The 20,801-nt window shown below is 42.0% G+C and overlaps 2 protein-coding genes across 2 annotated transcripts; one reads left to right on the plus strand and one right to left on the minus strand.

The window, feature by feature from the left end:
* Positions 1 to 2,060: 2,060 nt before the first annotated feature.
* naa10 (N-alpha-acetyltransferase 10, NatA catalytic subuni) lies at positions 2,061 to 6,074 on the minus strand. Its single transcript, XM_015967821.3, has 8 exons — positions 5,880 to 6,074; positions 5,646 to 5,744; positions 5,505 to 5,563; positions 5,371 to 5,416; positions 5,179 to 5,294; positions 5,037 to 5,081; positions 2,759 to 2,843; positions 2,061 to 2,648 (listed from the first exon to the last, which is right to left on the minus strand). Exons 1-8 carry the CDS (start codon positions 5,898 to 5,900, stop codon positions 2,466 to 2,468), a joined length of 654 nt encoding a protein of 217 aa, XP_015823307.1. The 5' UTR covers positions 5,901 to 6,074; the 3' UTR covers positions 2,061 to 2,465.
* A 4,159-nt stretch (positions 6,075 to 10,233) lies between these two features.
* On the plus strand, positions 10,234 to 20,234 carry zgc:158263 (ceramide kinase family protein). Its single transcript, XM_015967817.3, has 13 exons — positions 10,234 to 10,508; positions 11,449 to 11,544; positions 11,675 to 11,812; positions 11,923 to 12,051; positions 12,118 to 12,181; positions 12,275 to 12,420; positions 12,506 to 12,580; positions 12,652 to 12,804; positions 13,303 to 13,408; positions 14,273 to 14,376; positions 18,554 to 18,750; positions 18,829 to 19,130; positions 19,250 to 20,234. The coding sequence occupies exons 1-13, from the start codon at positions 10,385 to 10,387 to the stop codon at positions 19,317 to 19,319; spliced, it is 1,704 nt and encodes a 567-aa protein (XP_015823303.1). The 5' UTR covers positions 10,234 to 10,384; the 3' UTR covers positions 19,320 to 20,234.
* The last annotated feature ends 567 nt before the right edge of the window (positions 20,235 to 20,801 follow it).

Raw genomic sequence — 20,801 nt, forward strand, 5'->3', positions numbered from 1 at the left:
ATCGTCACCCTTTTCAATTACATTTGGGTTTATTCTTTCAGTAAGTGATCTCTAACAAATCAAATGCTTGTAATTAAATGGGATAAAACAAGCAGCAACCCATATCTATGACCAGTTTTGGAATCTCAGTGGCCTCTAGCTGAAATTATAAAGCAGAATAGCTTCTCAGGGCATAAAATAAAGCATCTGCATTAAATTTAAACTCTGATTTATTATGACAACAATAAGGGAGAGGCTGATTTAATAAAGTGGCTTTACCTTCAGATGTGTAGACAAGCCTCTTCTCCTGACTGGTGCAACTAAATAATGCCACAACGCTTTCACCTCCCCCTCACATTGGACATGGATGCATGTGGGTGGAGTAGAGCTCATCTCTGAGTCTCTCTCTCTCTCTCTCTCTCTCTCTCTCTCTCTCTCTCACACACACACACATACACACTCTCTCTCTTTCTCACCCCTCATCTCACTCACTTTGAGACATCAGTGTGTGATTGTGCAAGTGTGACAAACGACACAAATGAAGGGAAAAAATAACTTTCAAAGGAGTCCTTCCTCTTTTTCCTTTTCATGCTGCCTTCAGACTTTCACTCCAATCATCGACCAGCTGTTTCCACTGATTAGCCCATCCTCCTGGGTTGTTTGAATGAAATCAGCTATTTCTAATTAGTGAAAAAACAGTCTAAACCCGCTGGAAGTAACTGCACATTTTTTAGTTCTTATCTACCATGAAGCTCTATCTCTCTCTGTGCTGTTTCCTTCCCTAAACACAGCTGGATCATGTTGCACAAGAACATTATAATCATTTTTAATATCTGATAAAAACGAGAACAGGGGTTTAGATAGTTCAGATGCTTGTGTTGATGCTCAGGGAAACTTTTCTGTACTTAGATGTTTTTACTGGTTATTTTTTACAGTTTTTGTGAAACTTGAAGCTGATTATTTTAGTTCCTTGTCCAGGAAGGTTTGTTGTGAAGTGTGTAGTAGTCTGTTCAGATCTCACCTCGAGGAGGCGCCATTTATTTTAGCTTCACTGTAAATTCCTGAGTTTGCATTTTCTTCCCATGCATTTGTGGATCAGACTTCCTCTGCCTTTTGCAGATGATGTGGTCTCACTGGAGCAGTTCGTAGAGTGTGAAGCAGCTGGGATGAGAATCAGCTCCTCTAAGTCCAAGACCATGGAGTTAGAAAAGGGTAGAATGTCTTCTCCAAGTCAGGGATGAGGTCCTATTTCAAGTGAAGGAGTTTGGGTTAGGGTTAGTGATGAGGGCGTTGTACCGGTCTGTCGTGGTGAAGAGAGAGCTGAGACAGGAGCTCTTGATTGACCATGGTCCAACCCTCACCTATGGTCACGACCTTTGGGTAGTGTCCAAAAGAACGAGATCGCGGATACAAGCAGCCGAAAAGTTTTCTCCGCAGGGCGAGAATCTTGGTCATCCAGAAGGGGCTTGGAGTAGATCTGCTGCTCCTCCAGAGAGGAGCCAGCTGAGGTGGCTCGGGCATTTAGTTTCAATGCCTCCTCCCCGGTGGTTTTCCATGTACGTCCAAGTGGGAGAAGACCTAACGGAAGACCCAGGACAGGCTGGAGGGACTATGTTTCTCGGCTGGCCAGGGAACACCTTGGGATTCCTCCAGAGGAGGTGGCCCAAGTGGCTGGGGAGAGGGAAGTCTGGGCCTCCCTGCTTAGGCTGTCTGACCCCGGCTAAGCAGCTGAAAATGGATGGACTTCCTCTAATCATCCAGTAATTTGCATGCTGGGTAATTCTAGGATTGTGCAAGCATCTTTAACTTCAACTGTTCTGTCAGTTATCCATTAAGTTTGGTCATTGTCTAGTTCCTGATGTCTACACTGAATAGGTTTGAATTGAAACATATTTTATTTTACCATTTTCTTAAAATTCCCAATGCCTCCAGCACCAGAGACACACGCTTCCAAACGGTTTCTATTTTAGTAGAAACATCAGTTATTGTTTTCCTGACTGCTACTTTGGTTTTCTGTAGGCAGAAACAAAAGGATTTAGCTTTAAATCAGATTTTATTCTGAAAAACAACCAGAAGCCAACTCAGCTTTGTGCAGCAAACTTTAATCTGTATGAGACTTTAAAAAGTGGCAATACTTGTCATTTCACTTACTGTAATTTATAATTTCACCAGACTAGGTCAAATGTTTAAGAATTTTTATTTCAAGTCACTTTTTATTAACAAACCGAGACACCAAACCAAAACTCTGATGCTGTCTTTACTGTAATTATTTTCCAGAGCTTTCAGGTATGAAACCTACCCAGTAAAAACATTCAGACCAGTACATTTAGTTTCATTTACTCCACACACCATTTCGATTCCACCACAGCAAACATAAAAGAGTTAAGAAAAAGTGAAGATGCAACTCTGACAAGTCTGTAAAACCAAAAACAGCTGAAGGGCTGGGTTAAAAGAGGAAGCCTTTAAAAATGCCTACGACTGCAGCGTCATTGTGAATCAGAGGAAGAATCTTTAACGTCCGTGCTTTCTGTGGCCTCGCTGACTTCACTCAGCTCTTTGCTCTCTCCTCCGCTGTCCCTCTCGCTTTCTCTCTCCTGATCTCCGGGGCCTGACGGGCTCTGGCCCGATGAGGCGTCTTGACCCGACACACGGACTCCAGGTTTTCTCAGCTGCAGGAGGCAAAAGAAGAGACGGTGCTTTTAAAATATTTCTTCTCTTTAAGGAGCAACAATAAATAAATGAATGAATGAAACAAGAACATTTAGAGAATTTAAGTCACCTCATCAGCCATGTGAGCCAAGTCTCTCTTCATGGCATAAGCGTCTTCTCCATCAGCATAATATTTTGGCTCTACTTCACTAATCCTGCAACAAAATACTTTCGTTAGAGCACGTGTTTCGCATTTTATACATTTTGATTAGAAAAATATTTAGTCTTTTGTGTATGTAAAGCATGGACGTAATGGGGAGGGGGGAGATGTCCCCTCCACTTTTTCCAAAGTCAATTTTTGTCCCCTGCACTGTTTACCACCCAAAAACAATATGACGCCATATTAAACAGACACTGGTTGAGCCCTAGGACCAAGTGGAAAACAACCATTTGTGTTGAAGCCCATTTCCTATTAGAGCATACTGTAAAGATCTTACCCCACCCCCCGGTCCTCATGCCGGTTGTGCCCCCCTCCACTTCTAAAGTGAAAATTACGTCCATAATGTAAAGGGCCTGACAAGCTACAAATCCCCCGAGCAAAGGGGGTTCATTCTCTACATTTAACACTGGAGATGCGTTGAAACTTTTCTGTTGAAAATGATCCCAAAGTGCAATTTCAGTTTTCGGCCAAAACACCTAAATTACCGAAACAACACAGCCGAAACAGACTGTCAGGTGAACCCCATTTTCGGTTCATCTTGCTCCGCCCTCATGTGGCTACTTGCTCTTTGCTTCATAAAAATCATGCATTTGTACTGATTTCAAAATAAAGTGTTTACCATTTTAGTAATGCTGTTTTATCACTGTAATACTCACGTGAATTATGACACACTATTACTTTCAGTTTCACATCTACCGCATCTGCCCGGCCTTTTTCTTCTTTTACATTCCTGCTACGTCCGTCACTATGAGCGATGTTTTTATCATCCATTCTACACCCTGAACACAGTGAAATACGCTTTGGCTTATGTGTGTGAAACATGCTCGTCTCCTCTCCTCGCTCGGGAGCCTCCTGACTGGGGGCGGTTTTCAAACTCTATAAAACTCCAAATATTTCAATAGAAACACCCAAAAGTGTTGCTCAGATTCAAGTTACACATCTCCACTATCTTCTGGTGTAAAGCAATAACTTCATGAAGGATTATTTTTGGCTCGTTAAATGCAATATTGCAACTCTGGCGCTTAGAGGATTTATTTAACTGTGCTCTGCAGTCATTTCACTAAGCCTGTACATTTATAATTTATTATTTTAATGAATATTAAACCCATAAGGTGCTGCTATGGTTCTGATTACTGACATCATTTCTTTGTGTTTCGGTTTTCGGCCTTGGTTTGCTCGTTTTCCTTTTATTGCCAAGAATTTTCATTTCGGTGCATCCTTATTTACCACACACGCTCCCGTACTTCAAAAATCATCACAAACACAACTGTAACACAAACCACAACAATTAATTAGGGCTGGGCAATAAATCGGAAAATTTATCATTATAGAAATTTCTGACTCTTATTGAGAAAATTGTTCCCATGTCAATAAATTTGATAATAAAAAAAGAAGTGTGTAGGTTGGCAACGTTCACGTCCCTTTAACTTTGAGTTAAATACATGTGACAGCCCCATTTAGTGGACGACTTTTGTTTCTGCGTTTTCCTGCAGTTATCGTCCATTTATCTTTATGGAGGTGAAATCCTCATATTGGTTTTAGGCCATCTCGCCCAGCCCTGCAACTGGTGCTGCTCAAACACTCAACGCACACATACTGCAGTATACGGGGAACTGATTTATGTTTAATGGTTACTAAATTGTCATTTTGAAGCTCTCTTTAGAAATTCATCGGGGGGGGGGGGGGGGGGGGGTCAGCGATTGAAAATATCACTGTGTATTATAAATAATCTGCTGCAGCTGAACCTTCATTTGAAGAAAATCATGAATTGAACTGAAATCTTAATTCCTGCTAGAAAAACAAACAATTCAATGTTTTCCTGAAATAGTTCAGTCCTAGTAAAATAAAGATGTTTAAATAAAATATTGAATTTAAGTCAGTTTTTGTCTGTTTTATATTGTAAGTAGTAAATTAAGGAATGGCGTAAAATGTCCAGGGCCATTCTTATAATGTATTTTCTACAGTTTAATATATTTTTTCCCAATAATTATCCATATGAAATGTGGTTTCTACGATGCCCAGCCCTATGTAAGTAAGTAAAGTAAAAGTTTATTTATATAGTGCCTTTCACAGATATAAATCACAAAGCGCTGATGTCATGTGGTCCTGTGTTCTTTTTAAGTTTGAGCCAAGTTAAATCCTATAAATTTTACCACAATTACAGCTGCTGACACAAAAATACACTTACTGAAACTTCAGTGTGTTTGAGTACAGGTGCAGAGCTGCTCGATTGCTGCAGGAAGAAACCCAAAAAACATCAGTAACCCTGCAGAAGGAAGTGTTTTAAATAATATACAACTGATCCAAAAACAAAAAACAAAGCAAATTACCTTTTGCGAACGTGAAGCGAGACATATTTAGCATTAAAGTTTTCTATCATGGCCCGGCTGGCCTGGTCCATCAGCTTCTGAGCCAGACCAAGACGTCTGTGGGACCTCTTTACTGCCTAAAAGACACGAAGATGGGGAGATGTGCTTAAGTGATCCACATCAGGTAACGTAGTATCTTTTGCTGAGACTCACCAGGGATGTGATATGTCCATGAGGCACATCATCTGGGTCCTCCTCCCTAAAACGTTACCATCATCACGGCATTGAAAACCTCATACATCACTTTGATGAAGTGCTACGAAACTAACAGTGACACAGATACTTACATCTTTGCCAGCACGTATCCAACAATCTTACCATTTTCATCTTCAGCAATGTATGAGAGCTGGAAGAAACGTGGGTTTAAATTCCAGCACTCTTGGGTCTTTAAAAGGCAGCAGCAGGGACTCAAGAGCCATGAGACTCACCTGAGGCCAGGACAATCCGTGATAAAAGTAATATTTCATCTGGTAGTTTTCTGGGAGACACAGCAAATTACAGTGCTGCATGTTCATAAGGTCCTCCGGCTGAAATACATTAAACAGGATGCTCCGTAAATGACTTAAACAGTTAAAATAAAGCAAGAAGAGTCGGTAGTTAGCGTAGCTACATTCATTTGTAGCTACACAGCGTGGCTCACGGGAACATTTCTGTATACCTACCCTCGCGTTTCGTATATTCATGGCGGTAATTAGACTCTAATCACGCTTAGGGAACTAAATTAAACTAATTTTGCACCGGTCAAATTACTCATAATACCTACACAACAAAGTCTAAAGGGCTCGTTTAGCTGGCTAACTAAGAACACTAGCTAGCATGGAAGGAAGGAAAGAAGGGGCAGGCGAGAAAAATAACTTCCGGTTCAAAAAAGACTTCAAAATAAGAGTTTTTTTTTAATGCAACATTCCCCTCCTGAAGCCAAAATCTTCCTCCTGGACCTTTGCTCAGAGAACTTGGAGTATGGCATTATAGAATATTTACAATAAATACAGTTTTTTAAATATTTAATAAAAATGGTCACATGCAATAGCTTCAGCTGGCTCTGCTACCATAACTTCAAGGTGCATCAGCAGTTTATCTTGTTTGGCCTAATCCTCCTGGATGGTGGGTTAAGATTCGTAGCAGGTGGTTTGTTTGGTTTCTTATGCCTGCTGTAAATCAGAGGCAGACGCAATCTGGTGTTTGGTAACCTAAATGTTTGAATGTGTGCCATTAGTGAGCTTGAGGTATCTTAAGAGGACATCACATCTTGGTGAGATTAGACCAAGCTGGGACATTCTCTGCTTGTAATTTATCATATCAATTAATGTAATGTGGTATATTTTGCTTAAGCACAGAGAGCATGTTCTTTACGGATACACTATAACAGGCCTGTACCTTCTGATGTGAGCTCATCACTTTTTTTGAAGCACAGGATTTGCCATTACGAGAAAGGTAACCTTGTAGAGGAATTGCATGGATGACATGAGACCACAAGCTTTACTCCTCTAGCTCAACTGAACTCCAGCTCACTGCAAACACTGCACACAAGACAAAAGCCAGAAACAGATGCACCAACCTAATTCACACAGAGGTGCCGAGAGACAATTATGTTTTGCATTTATTCGCACAGCTGAGACAGTTACATTAACATTAATTTTTACAATCATACAGCCTAACTTGCGTGTGAGTGTGACTTCCTAGTGTCTGCTACAACCCCAAAATGATGCCTAAACCACGAATACACTGATGAAATACAAAATTTACAGATGAACAACTTCCTATAGTTTTTGAACCAGTTCATTATTAATACAATTAAATTTGATTGAAAGAAAATATTGTTTTTTCTAGCAAAAGCTGGCTTGACATTTGTTTTTGCTTTGCATGAAACAAGCTCTAGTTTCATACAATGATTTTAAATTATATACGAAGACATTTTCTTAATGTTATAATCAAACAAGTGCCTTTGTCACGTTTTGGAGGGATGTTAGAACCTAAAGTGCAGAAACCCAGGGTGACACGAGGCAGGAGAGGATGTAAAGTAAAATCCTTTAATTATGAAGGATGAAACGAAGAATAAATCCAGGGGCAGGGAGCCAAAGTCCAAAAAATGTCCAAAATCCAAAATAAACTAGAGATCCAACTGAGACACGAGAAACACTAGAGACTAGGAACGAGAGACTGACAGAATTACCACAAACAGCAACAATGGACCGACAAGAACAACAAGACAAGGAGAGGCTTTATACACTGGGGCTGGAGTGATAGGAGACGAGGAGCAGGTGTGTGGAGAACTGGCACATGTGAAATCACTAAGGAGGAGAGGAGCAGAGTAGGACACCAGACCTGACTGGGAAGGACAAACAAACACACACACACACACACACACACACACACACACACACACACACACACACACATGTACTGACAAACACATAAACTCACGCACACATATACTGATCTGGGGAACAAGAGGCTGGAGCTACAGCTAGAGGGGCTGAGGATGACTGGATGACACAGGACCTGGGAGGAATGATTATAAAGGGCTACAACATAAGACACACAACAGAGATGCAGACAAAGGACACATGAGGGTGCTAAGAGAACACAAAAGGGAATCTAGAGAGGGATGGAGAAACATTAGGAGACACATGGGGAAAGACGCAGACAAAGGACACATGAGGGCGCTATGAAATACAAAAGGAGAACCTGGAGTGGGAACTGGAGGAGCTGGGGGACAAAGGGACACAGAACATGACAGCCTTAAGCAGGGCGAAAACTCTGCAACTTTTTTCAAATTTTTTGAGCCGATTGTTCCCTCGTGCGAAAACCTTTGATGCTGGGGTGAGTTTTGCGTCATGTAGTATGAAGGTATCGCAGTGATGAAGCAGCTATCCAACCCAAAAATACAAGAACCGCTCACACAGTGCATGCAACAACCCGGCTCCACAGGTATTTCTGTGTCAACACACATTGTTTCCTTTTATTTTACACTTTACACACAATGACAAGGATTGTCAAGAAAGTGAGTTTCCTATGGTTCTGTGAAATAACACAGATCCCAAAACATTTTTTCACTTCCTTTCTTTTGTCTTCCTTTTCCAACCCCCATAAACCCCTGTGTGTCCAGCTATGGAAATCCTGAAGGACAAATGACATAACAACACAACAATCTCAGGGATTTCTGACTCAAAGGTCGGATGTGTAGTATTAAAGGTGCTGTAACGCTTTTTCCAAACAAACTAGGCCAGCTAGCTAGCTTACACCAATACGGTCCCAGAACTCTCACCACTCCCATCGGGTATAATCATTATGCCGCGCCCCTCCGGATATGTGAACATGCTCTGCCACGGTGAACAACACAAAGCAGTACTTTTTGGTTTTCTTCAGTTGCCTTTGTATTTGCCTCAATCCTAAGGTCAAAAGCTTTCAGATTTTTGTCTAGCAGATCAAATCTTTCTTCAAATCTTTCTGTAAAGGCCAGCAGGGCTTCATAGATATTTTCATTGCTCACCTGTTTCCCGGCAGCTTCATTTGTCGGTGTTTTTTGATTGGGGCTTTTTATTGGAGTGTGATCACCAGTGGGTCTTGCTGCTATCTGTTGATTCTCCATCTCCTCTATGTCTTTGTCCGCACATGCTTCTTTCATTGCCGCGAGGTTGTAGTCATGGTCGGAAAGGCTACCTATTAGCTCCGCCATGTTAGTCATTTGATGTTCTGCGTTTGCTACTTTATCTGTCCAATAACTCTTCAAAAACTATGTTCCAGGGGTTCCGCTTTCCTTTCAGTTTCGTTCTGAATAACTGTTTATCAGAGAATTACTTCTCAGGACATTTAAAACCCGCCGTTTTATCAGACCTGCCAAGTTTCCACCTGCACACTCCGCCATCTTGAATTCCCCCTCTGCCGTCTCACTTTCGGTTGTGTGTTCTGCTGAAAAATGACACCGTGCACAAAATGTAGGTCACGGGGAAATGCGAATATGCTGAGGTTCGGCGAGACGGACAAACGGGTGGTCCAATCATTGCTTTCGGTCCGAATTGATGATTGGCAGTCCGAAAGCAATGATTGGCTGAGGTTTTTAGACAAATCCGAGATAACTACTTTATTGATTTTTTTCTGGTTTTTTCAGTCTCCATAACATATTTATAGCTAGACTATGTTAGCACGTTGCTAAAAGGCCAGAAAAAAACAGTTTTAAGCTAATTTGTTTTCCAAATTTGCTACATAACCTTTAAAACAACTATTTTTAGAACACTTTCGGGTCTGACGTGTTGCTACAAGAGGTACAGTGTGTGCAGTCAGGTTGCATCTGAGCATTGGGTCGTACAGTGTGAAAACATGACTCATGAGTGTTGTTCTGTGAGGAAGTCGTACAGTTTGAGATGGAGCTGCTACGAGTGAAAAAGTTGCACAGTGTCTGGCCGTCTTTACTTACACACTTTAAATGTGTTTCCTGATGATGGGGACAAGTTGGGTGAGCTGAATAGATAAATAAAGATAAAAATCACAAGGTGATTTAAAGAATAAAAAAATGAAAATAATTTAAAACATATAATCAAAAAGGGGAAAAGTGAAACATTTAAACGAAAAAATTAGGACAAAAACGAATAAGAAAAAGATCATTCTGGATCCAGAGAAAGGCAGAATTGGTAGGGATAGCTGCATGAAAAGAAGGTAGTAAGGAAGAATAAGCAAGAAGTCCCACAAAGCTAGTGCAGTGCACATAATAAAGAAAATAAACAGAATTAGATGAAAGGCACAGTTTTCTTTAAATAAAGTAAACCACATTGTTTATGCAGCAGAACATCCAATGTTTTATTTTTTATTGATTCCTTTGGGGAGGGGACATGGCCACCTCTAAAATGTGTTGGCCACCCCACTGGCTCTATCTGCCCCCTATGAATTATTTCTGGGGGCGCCACTGTCCCACGATTTCTGCCCGCACGAGTCCTTTCAGGTAAACTTCTATCCAATCAGCAGTCAAGCATGCAACTTGCGCAGGCGTCACAGGAGAAAGAGAGCGGGTATTTTTAGAATAACGCCTTGCGAGACGGTGTCGACAAAGTTTTTATCAGGATGTGCTTTTAAAATCAAGATTCAGAAAAGTGAGCGATTCGTTGGCGCGTGATGGGTGTAGAGGGAGGTCTGGGACTCGGAGGAGAGTGACCAAAAATCGCCTGTTCAGATGGAGGCAGACGCGAGGTTGGAGTCAAGTTTGTGGGTCGGGAGTAAGAGATACCTGGCTCTCCTTACAGGCTGGCACTTCAGCTGGACCGAGGCTGACAAGAAGGGTCGTCACAGGAACACAGGTGAGTGAGCAGGAGGGAATCAGTGGCTTTTACACCAAACATCAACTCGCCCACAATTATTTTACATTTTAGAACAGCAAATAACAAATAATAATTGTTTGTTTTTTTAAGTAGAAACTTATTTTACTTTGAGTTGTATGTAACTCGCACGTGCTCAAAAGTTGGGGGGAAAAAACACTTTCCATAATAAAGGATGATGTTGATGTTCCAATTTTGAGCGACAGCATGGAGGGAGTGCTTTCAAAACATGAAGAACGAGTTCAGCAGCACCAACGAGACTCAGTTTACAGAAAACAAGAAAGCTCCCACCTTGAAAACGGGTTGATTTAAGGCAGAGGCTGTTCCTCCCACCAAACACACCACATACTTTCACCTTAACCACAAACAGAGAGTAAAACCCAAAGATGAAGGCCTTTTACCAAACTAATAATAAAGTCAGTAAGTAAGTAAGTAAGTAAAAGTTTATTTATATAGCACCTTTCACAGATATAAATCACAAAGCGCTGTACAACATGATAAAGATCAGGGCAAATACCTCTAACCAATAAAAACATCAGAAAAACAATAGCAGTGATAAACGTAGAAAATAAAATCATGAGTATAAACAAAGTGAAGGTGTGAACCCGAATAGTTGATAGTGTAAACTATCATCTGACACTGATGCAGCATCACCAGTGCCAGTTATGAAATGACCCTTTCATAAATACACCACATTGTTCCAGGCTCTAAGGGTTAAAACATTTATTTAATTGGAAATGTTCATGTGATGGATTGGTGACCCTTTAGGGCAGGTTATGCCTCTCGCATAATGACTTCTGTATCATCTCCAGTTCCCCCTGCAGCCCCATTAAAGGACAAACTGGATAGAAAATAGACGGGTGGGTGATATCAGTTACAGTTACACAGTAAATTATTGTGTGTGTGCGTGTGTGTGGTAAAGTTTCAGTACCTGTGGCTGAAGTGATTGGAGTGCAGGAGGGCCGGGTGGAGATCCTGCCCCACAAGTCTGTGGAGGACACAGACAAAGTTTTTACAGGTAAGATGAACTTTTATCTCTTAAACGACAACGCGCCTATGTGTATCTGATGTATTATAACCGTTGGCTATAACGGTTTCATTTATAGCAGTCGTTATTTGGTTTTCCTTTATCTGTCACCCACTTTCAGTTTTCTACGTGAAGCGGAGCAGAGGCTGGGGCACCGATGGGTTGCTATGGAGTCTGGGCCGAATCCAGTTCAGCTGCCCCAGTCGGGTCCTAAAAACCATGTGGACAGATGCCCTCACAACTGCTGTCAAAACACACAGTAAGGGTGGACAAGAAGGCTGTGTTGCTTACTGACAACCTTTTAAATTCATCATCTGTCTTGGACCAGACTTTTCCAGCTGATTTGTGAGATCTAAATGAATCTTTCAGGTCCTTTGCGACCACAAAGGTTGTTGGTCTTCATCAACCCGTATGGAGGAAAGAAAAAGGGAAGGGAGATCTACCATTCTCTGGTAGCCCCTCTGTTTGAGCTGGCTGGAATCAGCTCCCATGTTATAGGTAAGCTCTTATTCTTCTTGGCAAACCTCTGGTTTCTCTGCTTCATTTAAACACTTTAATTTTTAGTAACAGAACGGGCAAACCAGGCCAGAGATCACCTCCTCAAGAAGCATCTAACAGGCTTTGATGGGTGAGTGCTGCTGTGGCGCTAACACTGTGTTTACAGAGCATTATGTAGCAGCCCTTTGAGCAGAAACATTTGTGTATGTGTGCTTCCTGACAGCGTGGTGTGTGTCGGTGGGGATGGCATGTTTAGTGAAATACTTCACGGTGTGATTGGGCGGACACAACAAGAGGCAGGTGTTTGTGAGAATAACCCCGCCGCCACTCTCAAGCCGTGTCCCCTTCACATCGGCATCATCCCTGCAGGTCACTGTTGTTTGGCTTTACTAAAACTGTTCAGCAGGATTTAGAGACGTTACACAACCTTTCTGACTGCATGTATCCACTGCAGGCTCTACAGACTGTGTGTGCCATGCCACAGGAGGAGTGACTGACCCTGTTACTTCAGCCTTGCACATTATCATTGGTGAGACGACGTTCTTACAAAAAAGCACAACGCGATTGCTTTGTTGACTGATGTCTTTCAACACCTTGCAGGAGACTCTCAGCCTTTAGACGTGTGCTCAGTTCATTATGGCTCGGGTCTGGTACGCTATTCGGTGTCTCTGGTGGGCTACGGCTTCTACGGAGATGTACTGGCTGAGAGTGAAAAGCACCGCTGGATGGGACCGTTAAGATATGACTATTCAGGTCTGGATTGATGAAAACAAAATATCTAAGATTGTATAAATTATCATTACCAAACCTAGAGTTCCTGCTTTCTACTGTAGGTAAGATGAGGACAAATCATTACTGCTCCACACAACTGCAACCACATTCAGTTCAATTATCTTTTATGGTCAGTTCACAATATGTTCAGGATTAAAATGAAAGGTTGATTCTTATCTTTGTATTACAAGTAAAGAAATAAATAAAGGAATAAAAAGTTTTAAAAGTCTAAGAATAAAAATCAAGAGTCAGTAGAGTAGAACTGGGTCAATTGCTGAGGTGCACTTGGAGCAGCTGTAAAATTAGCTAAAAGTCATGTTAGTAGATTTAATATTTAGTCTTTTATGGAGGCAGCTGATATGCGTGAAATGATCCATAATTTCCCAAAACTACTTACTGTGTATTGAAAAATGCTTAGTGTGCATCTGCTTCTGCGCACTTTCTACCAACATAGTTTCTCTGTGTGTTTTGTTTGTTTAGGTGCATTAGTGTATCTGAGCAACAGGAGCTACTCAGGCACAGTTCAGTATCTACCAGCAGACCCACTGCTCTCCAGCCCCAGAGACAAAACGCGCTGCCTCTCAGGGTAAAACACCAAGTACTAACTAAACATTACATCAGTTAAAACATGCAATTATAGGACCAACCACTTACTATTTTAAAGCATCACATGCTGTCATACAAATGACTTCTCATGAGTCTGTTTCGTGTTTATTTCATGCATGTTATTACTTTTCTGTGTCTGTCCAAAGAGGTGAGGCTCCTGATGAGCAACAAGCTCTACTTCCAATGAGACGTGATTGTGACTGAAGGGTTCAAAATATTCTTAATAAAATCATGACAAGTGTTTACTAGTTCAGCATGTTACAACAAGGCCAAAGTAGGATTTGAACACACTAAAAGCTTGGCACACTGATCTTACACTCAATGTGTGTGTGTGTTCTAATCTAAGTTATCTGAGAGTGACGATGATTTGTTGAAACCCTAAACCTGTTTAATCAGCAGATGAGGAGGTGTGTGTGTGTGTGTATGTGTGTGTGTGTGTGTGTGTGTGTGTGTGTGTGTGTGTGTGTGTGTGTGTGTGTGTGTGTGTGTGTGTGTGTGTGTGTGTGTGTGTGTGTGTGTGCGTGTGTGTGTGTGTGTGTGTGTGTGAGGGGTTAGGACCATTATTATTCAGGCCACAGTGAGATTGTTCAGTCACATCTCTCAGTGGGGACTCAGGTGTTGGGTGGATCTTAAGAAGGGAACCATGGCAGTAGGAACCTGATCTAGATGAAAGGTGAAACTTGGCATCTAATGAGGGTTTCTATTAAATGTCTGAGGCAGCTGCACTTAGCAGTGAGAAAGTGGGTTTAATGCTGTTGAATAAATTTTGAACCCCATTAATTTCAAGGTGATACTGTTTTGTGTGTGTGTGTGTGTGTGTGTGTGTGTGTGTGTGTGCTTTTAGGTGTGGTGTGTGCGCCAAAAGCACAGAAAGACTTTTTCCCAATTCTTCCGATTCGGGCTCTTTGTACAGCTCCTTCACTGAACAGCTCAGCACCGAATCAGAAGGTAAACACAGAACAGACCTTTATTATAACCCACCACCCAAGGGCAGGCCGCAGACAATGGTGTTTGCCTTTATGTGTGTGTTTGCAAAACATCTCATTGCAGATGTTAATAAAACTTGGGTACATCTATAACTGTTAACTTTTGGAGACAGCCCCATTTAGGCTGGTGGTTAAAGCTAATCAATCTTATTGAGGCCAAAACAGTTTAGACCCAGTCAGGTTTACAGAAAATGATCTGTTCGTAGCTGAAAGTCATTTACAAACTTTGAGCTTAGAAGTTCTTACAGTTTTTGTGTAATTAAGCTTATTGTTGATTTCAGTTTTTGGCAACACTTTATAATATGGGTCCCTTTATTAATATTTCTTAGTGCATTATTAAGCATTAATAAACTTTTAAAGTATAAACTGCGTAATGTTAATATTAAGTAATGCATTACTAAGCAGACAACCCCACCCTGGCTCATTGTCCTAACATTAAGAACACTTAATGTACTGATGAGGAATGCTAATAAAAGGATCCTGTCACAATGCGAGTAGGAGGAGGTTAGGACCCAAGATGCAGAACCCCAGATGACATGAGGCAGGAGCGATTGTAAAAGTAAAATCATTTATTTAGGATGGGGAACAAAAATCCGAAAAGGCAGGAAGCCAAACCTAATATCTAAAACTGAAAGACAAAAACCAAAAGCTCACTTATGAGCAGAGACCTAGAAACCTAGTGGGGGGACAAAACAACGCTGACAAACATCAATGGACCGACAAAACATTGAGACACAGACAGGGTTATATACACAGTGACTGGGTGATTGGGAGATGAGGAGCAGGTGCGTGAGGAGAGAGGACTGAGGGGAGACTGGCAAATTCAATTAATTTAATGGGAAGGGAAAACCAAGCAGAGGGGATAAACCCTAACCTATAAATCTCGAAATAAATAATAAACCTAAAAGACTAAGGGCACAGGAGAACCAAAGATCAGAGAATCAGAGAGAATTTTATTGCCAGCGCTCCAGCGAACCAGAGCATAGGAACTTGATTCCACAGAACAGCCTGACCAAGGTTACACATACACATATAGACAGAACAGATACAGGCAGACCACGAGAGCAGCTAGCAGCTATAACGGCGCTCATTTCAATAGATGAAGAGGGGATTACATGAGGAGAGTTGGGGGAGGGAAAAAAAGGCAGACCAGAGACCCGGGGGTGTGTGTGTGTGTGTGTGGTGGGGGGTGGGGGGGGGGGGGGGATCCTGGTTTCCTCAGCGGGAGCAGCCTGTGTGGCATTCAGCCAACTGTATCCACAGGTGGGTGGGAGGTCATGGGAAACCACAGAGCACATTGAGTTCCTGCATTTTGATGACCTCGCTATGCAGAGACCACAATCTGAAGGGGGGGGGGGGGGGGGGGGGGGGGGGGGGGAGGAGATAGGTCGGGTTTTCACAGCATCTGTCTGCATTCCTTCCATCGTGGGGGTTGTAGTATGCAGCTCCAAGGCTGCTATGGCGTCAGATTAGATAACAGGACTTTGTTTGGGTCAGGCAGAGATAATTTTCCTCTCTGCCTTAAAGTCTGTATTGATCATTCAAGTCCCCCAGTGAAGCCAATTCAGGTATTAAACATCTCCACACCGTCCAGTGACCCTCTCCGAGATGACATCCATTTTGCGCACTAATACTGGCAACGCAGCAAGGACATTGTCCAGCTTACGTTTCACCTCGAGTAACATCCCAGTCTGTGAGGCATCCGCCCGGGCGGTGCTTGCCATGGGTGCGGGTCGCACTCCAATCGCTCCCGACTTCCCAAATTTCCAGAAAACCAGATATCCTCCCACTCCAATCAGAAGAAATCCAGTGATCATCAGGCCAAATATCCACATATCTTCGACGTCCTCAATGGACAACTGAGAGAGACAAACGATCCTCCAGACCTTCCAGGAATCGAGCGCATATCCTGCTGCGTGTGTCCCTTGAGGGCAGGTGGGAGCCCCCTCCTCCGTTCTCATTGTGGAAAAGATCTTATCAATCGCGTTGAATGACCAATTAATTAAATCCATTTCTAAAAAATAGGGATTCCCAGAAGAAATGCAGAGAAGCGCTCTGTAGGCAGACGGGACAAAGAGCCTTGGGGAAAAAGATAAGGGAGCAAAAAGGAAGCGTCTGTACTCTTCGAGTGCCAGAAGAGGCACTAATGACCTGAGGAGTAAGGGAGACTAATTAACAAGTGGGGAAGGAAACGCACACTAAAGGAGACTAATAAAATCAAAAGGTGAACCTACAGAAAAACTATAGAGGGGTGACTAGGGGAGACCTGAGGGAGACCGGGAGGGAGCTGGGGACAAAGAGGGGCACAGGAAGCTTGGGTACACATGAGGGAGATCCTAGAGGGACACCTGGAGGGGTTGGGGAACACAAGGAGGCACATGAGGAACACAAGGAGACACATAAGGGGAATCTAGAGGGAGCTGGAGAACACATGAGGGGGACGCAGGACGTAGACAATGACAGATCCTTTGTCTATCAAAGGTTGAATATGGAATGTGAACACCAAAGCGACATCTAGTGTGTGGAGATTGTAGTTGCAACAATAGAACAAGGTTTCCAGCTGTCGGGATGCCAGGTTCAGTGACGATGAGTGAAATGTTTTATTTGGGTCCATCTGTTGTAGGCTTCACCTAAACTCACTCTGGTTTTAGAGCTTTCATGGTTGCTCCTCTTCTGAGAAGTATAACATCTTCTGGGCTCAGAAGCAGCTACTTGACTTGCCGAGTCTGCCATTTTCCACAGGGCCAGCCTTGCTGTGCCAAGCGGTCTGTTTGGCAACCCGCAGTAGTGCCCTCCATTGGCTGGTAGATGTAAACATAAACCCACTATCGTGCCTGTCAAAATAAATATTTGATTATTCTTCAACTAAAATATAGCTTTTTTAGGAAATACTGTACCTCCATTCTGCACATCTCTAAATGTGGATGTATTATTATTTTAAAATATAGATTTTTGTTAAATAGTTTCATATTCAGCCTTAAATGCTTAATAATACACTAAGTAATCTTAATAAAGGGACTCTTTTTGTATAGCGTTACCCAATTTTTGACCAAAACAGTTTTAAAGTCACAATGTCTTGCTGAACATTACATTAGCTTTAAACTCTGCATCTGAAATACTTTATTTCAAGGAGTGCTTCACTCTAAGATATGAAATGTTGATTTTACTTTACAAAGTTATCTCTATTGGTTATAGCTGCTTAAACGTAAAGAATAAAAACATACAACAATGTACATTGCTCTTTGCATTTAAAGGGATACTATGCAACTTTTTTCATATTTTTCATTCATTTTCTTGAGCCAGTATGTGTTAAATGACCCCTTATATGGTTAATGAAAAGTCATTCAGACCACCACTGCCCTCTGTTGCCAGAATGCCGCATTTGCAACTTCAGAGTGCTGGTCCTGTCTGTTGGACATAGAAATAAATAGAGCTTACATACTTGGTCTTCCATTATGTTTCCTGCATGTTTTAGATCAGGGGTGGGGAACCCTGGTCCGTCGAGGGCCACTATCCAGCATAATTTTGTTTCAACCCTACTTCACCACACCTGATTTCAATCAGCAGGTGATTAACAGGCTTCTGCAGAGCCTGATGAGCTGCTGAACAGGTGAATTAATGACTGAATCAGAAGTGTTGGAGCAAAGACATGCAGGATACCGGCCCTTGTGGACCAGGTTTCCCCACTCTTGTTTAAGATCATAACACAGCTGATGTGTTTGATTTAGTGACGAACCACATTTGTAGAAACTAATGAAAGCTGAGGAGACGTTTCAGCTGTTAGATTAAGGTGTTAAAAAGACTAAAGTACAGCGAGGAGATAAGTTTCACTTTTGGTTCTACTAAACAGACACTAGGGGGTGCTAAAAGCAAGCAAAAAAGCCAAGTGTGCCTTTAAGCAACTAGGTTTAGTGGAACCAGCTGACATAACGTGGTGAAGTAAATTCAACGTTTTCTTTTTTGAAGTGTAGGCTGTTATTACAAGCCGCTTTTACCTTAAAATATCCCGCTTGGAAACAGACACACTGATACTTATGGCAGCACTTTTATTTTAATATTTTTAAACTAGCTTATATTTTATGGCCTAATTGAGTATTTTTACAATCAAACTGTCATTCTGATTCTGTCTGTCTCTTCAGATGAGTGGGTGAGTGTGGAGGGCAGGTTCAAGGCCGTGTCTCTCACCTGCATGTCCAGCTCATGTGCTAAAAGTCCTCAGGGCCTCTCACCCTCTGCCCACCTGGCAGATGGAACAGGAGACCTGATCCTGGTGTGGGACACTCACCCTCTCAGCTTCCTCAGGTTCCTTCACAGGCACACGAGCACTGAGGACCAGGTGTCAGATCTTCACGTGAAAAACTTTATAAGAAGCTTCAAAATTGCTCCGGCTCATGTTCTTCTCCACTTCCTCTAGTTTGACCTGCCCTTTGTGGAGGTCCATCGAGTGAAGGGGTTCCGCTTCTGTCACACAGGAACCAGTGAAGAGGATTCTCTTAAAGAGTGTGAAAGCCAGGGTGATGGCACTGATGGAGAAGTGAGAGCATACTTAGACTCAGGAGGCAGAAATGGATCACAGCAGCACCTGGAACAAGTGTCGAGGAACGAGGAGAAAACGCTGACTCCATTCATGTGTGGTTTGTGCTGCAAAAAAGTTCCTTATGCGTCGGTGTGGAACTGCGATGGAGAACTTCTGCCTTTTACCGACATCTCTTGCAAGTAAGAGAAAACTGCTGGATGTCAAATGAATCTGTGCCTCTCTTTAGATTAGAACATTTAAAAACATGTTTTTTATTTGTCATCAGCTTTATTTTTTCTTTTCTGTGCACCTTTAAAAGGATTCATGGCCAGCTGGTGCGACTGTACGCTCGAGGCATCGAGGACACGGCTGCCATCAGCTGCAGTTAGAAGAGGAGCGAACGCAAGAGAACAAAAACTCTATGAATTGTCTGAATTTTGGATGATGAGGGGAAAACTTAAGCCTAATGAATGATGGGTAAATGCAAATGTGTATATAGTTTTCACAGTAATAGCAGAAATGACATTATTGTTAAATATGTCTGTCTCTGTGTGTGATTGCTCCTCTTCTGTAAATTTATGGTGGCATTTTTCTGCACAAGGCATTTTTGCTGCATCTCCCTGGTGTGATGCTTCTGGTCCAATTATTTTTGTTGTTTTTCTTGACTGCTTTCAGAAAGTAATGTTATAATGGATGACAACAAAAGGTGCAAAAAGGTGGACATAATTTTTATGTTTTATGTTTATTTATTTAGCAGACGCTTTTATCCAAAGCGACTTACAATTTATAGCCTATAGGGCATGTTGTAATCTGTGGGGGAAACCGGAGTACCCGGAGGAAACCCACGCATGCATGGGGAGAACACGCAACTCCATGCAGAAAGGCCGCAGCCGAGTTTCGAACCTGCAACCTTCGTGCTGCGAGGCAACAGTGCTAACAACTGTGCCACCATGCAGCCCGATGATCTTATGATCAACTTGATTTCACTTTTGAACAAACAAATGCACCAACTCTTCTTTTGTTGTGTTTTAGCAAGACGGTGTAAACCTGATTAAAACAAAACAAAGTGATTAAAAAATGGTCGTTAGTGCTTATGGTTATGTTCCAGCACAAGAATGGAGTCTCAACACTTCTACTGACACCAAAAATAGAGGAAGAAAAAACAAGCCAAGTGTAAGAGTCCCAGTTATTTGAACACATGTTTGCTCTCAGTTTTTCCCATAACTTTCCGAAGTTCCCGGCAGGATCCTAGTTATTGCTGTGAAATCGCATTTAAGTGTTTTTACTCCAGCAGGTGTCACACCTGGTGAAGATAGTGTAAGAAAACAACATTAAACCAATGCATCCAGCTAACAAAATCAGCTACTTTAACTTTGTTTTTAACTTGTGAATTGTTGGAGATCAGTATGTCATTAGAGATAATTTACTGATTTGAGAAACTCACCTGGAGGATGACATTCAAACCTGCATTATTTGTGAAGGTTAACCACACAGGTATTCTCCCGTGCTAACCAGTTCACCAGGCCCTCCCAGTATAAGCACTAGTAGTTATGCGGCTCGTGCTTTGCCTCATTCTGGTTTGGTAAAGACTTTAAATAGAAATTCTGATTACAGAAAACAAACTTTCAAGTGTTCCTCAGAGAAAAAAGATCATTTGTAAAGTCTGAATGAAACTAAATTTTCCTGCTCTTATTTTTCCCTTTTCACTAGAAAATTAAAGGGAAGGTTCAGATCTGCTGCATGGCGGTTTCTCAAAAAATGTAATGAAAATATGATGTAATACCTTTTTTAGATGTCTCTTTGAATGGCTTCAGTTTGAAGAAACAGACTAATTCTGGGTGGATTGACAAGCTAACGGCTAGTCACAGTGG

The sequence above is a fragment of the Nothobranchius furzeri genome, chromosome 15 (genome assembly GCF_043380555.1).
Source record: "Nothobranchius furzeri strain GRZ-AD chromosome 15, NfurGRZ-RIMD1, whole genome shotgun sequence".
Taxonomy (NCBI): domain Eukaryota; kingdom Metazoa; phylum Chordata; class Actinopteri; order Cyprinodontiformes; family Nothobranchiidae; genus Nothobranchius; species Nothobranchius furzeri.

What these genes read in the sequence shown, in the direction of transcription:
- naa10 (XM_015967821.3), bottom strand. Translation starts at nt 5,900, where the DNA reads ATGAATATACGAAACGCGAGG. An exon ending in ATGGACATATCACATCCCTG is followed by an intron (nt 5,295 to 5,370) that starts GTGAGTCTCAGC and finishes CGTGTCTTTTAG; the next exon opens with GCAGTAAAGAGGTCCCACAG. An exon ending in TGGCTCACATGGCTGATGAG is followed by an intron (nt 2,649 to 2,758) that starts GTGACTTAAATT and finishes TGCCTCCTGCAG; the next exon opens with CTGAGAAAACCTGGAGTCCG.
- zgc:158263 (XM_015967817.3), top strand. Translation starts at nt 10,385, where the DNA reads ATGGAGGCAGACGCGAGGTTGGAGTCAAGTTTGTGGGTCGGGAGTAAG. An exon ending in CACAGACAAAGTTTTTACAG is followed by an intron (nt 11,545 to 11,674) that starts GTAAGATGAACT and finishes ACCCACTTTCAG; the next exon opens with TTTTCTACGTGAAGCGGAGC. An exon ending in CATCTAACAGGCTTTGATGG is followed by an intron (nt 12,182 to 12,274) that starts GTGAGTGCTGCT and finishes GCTTCCTGACAG; the next exon opens with CGTGGTGTGTGTCGGTGGGG.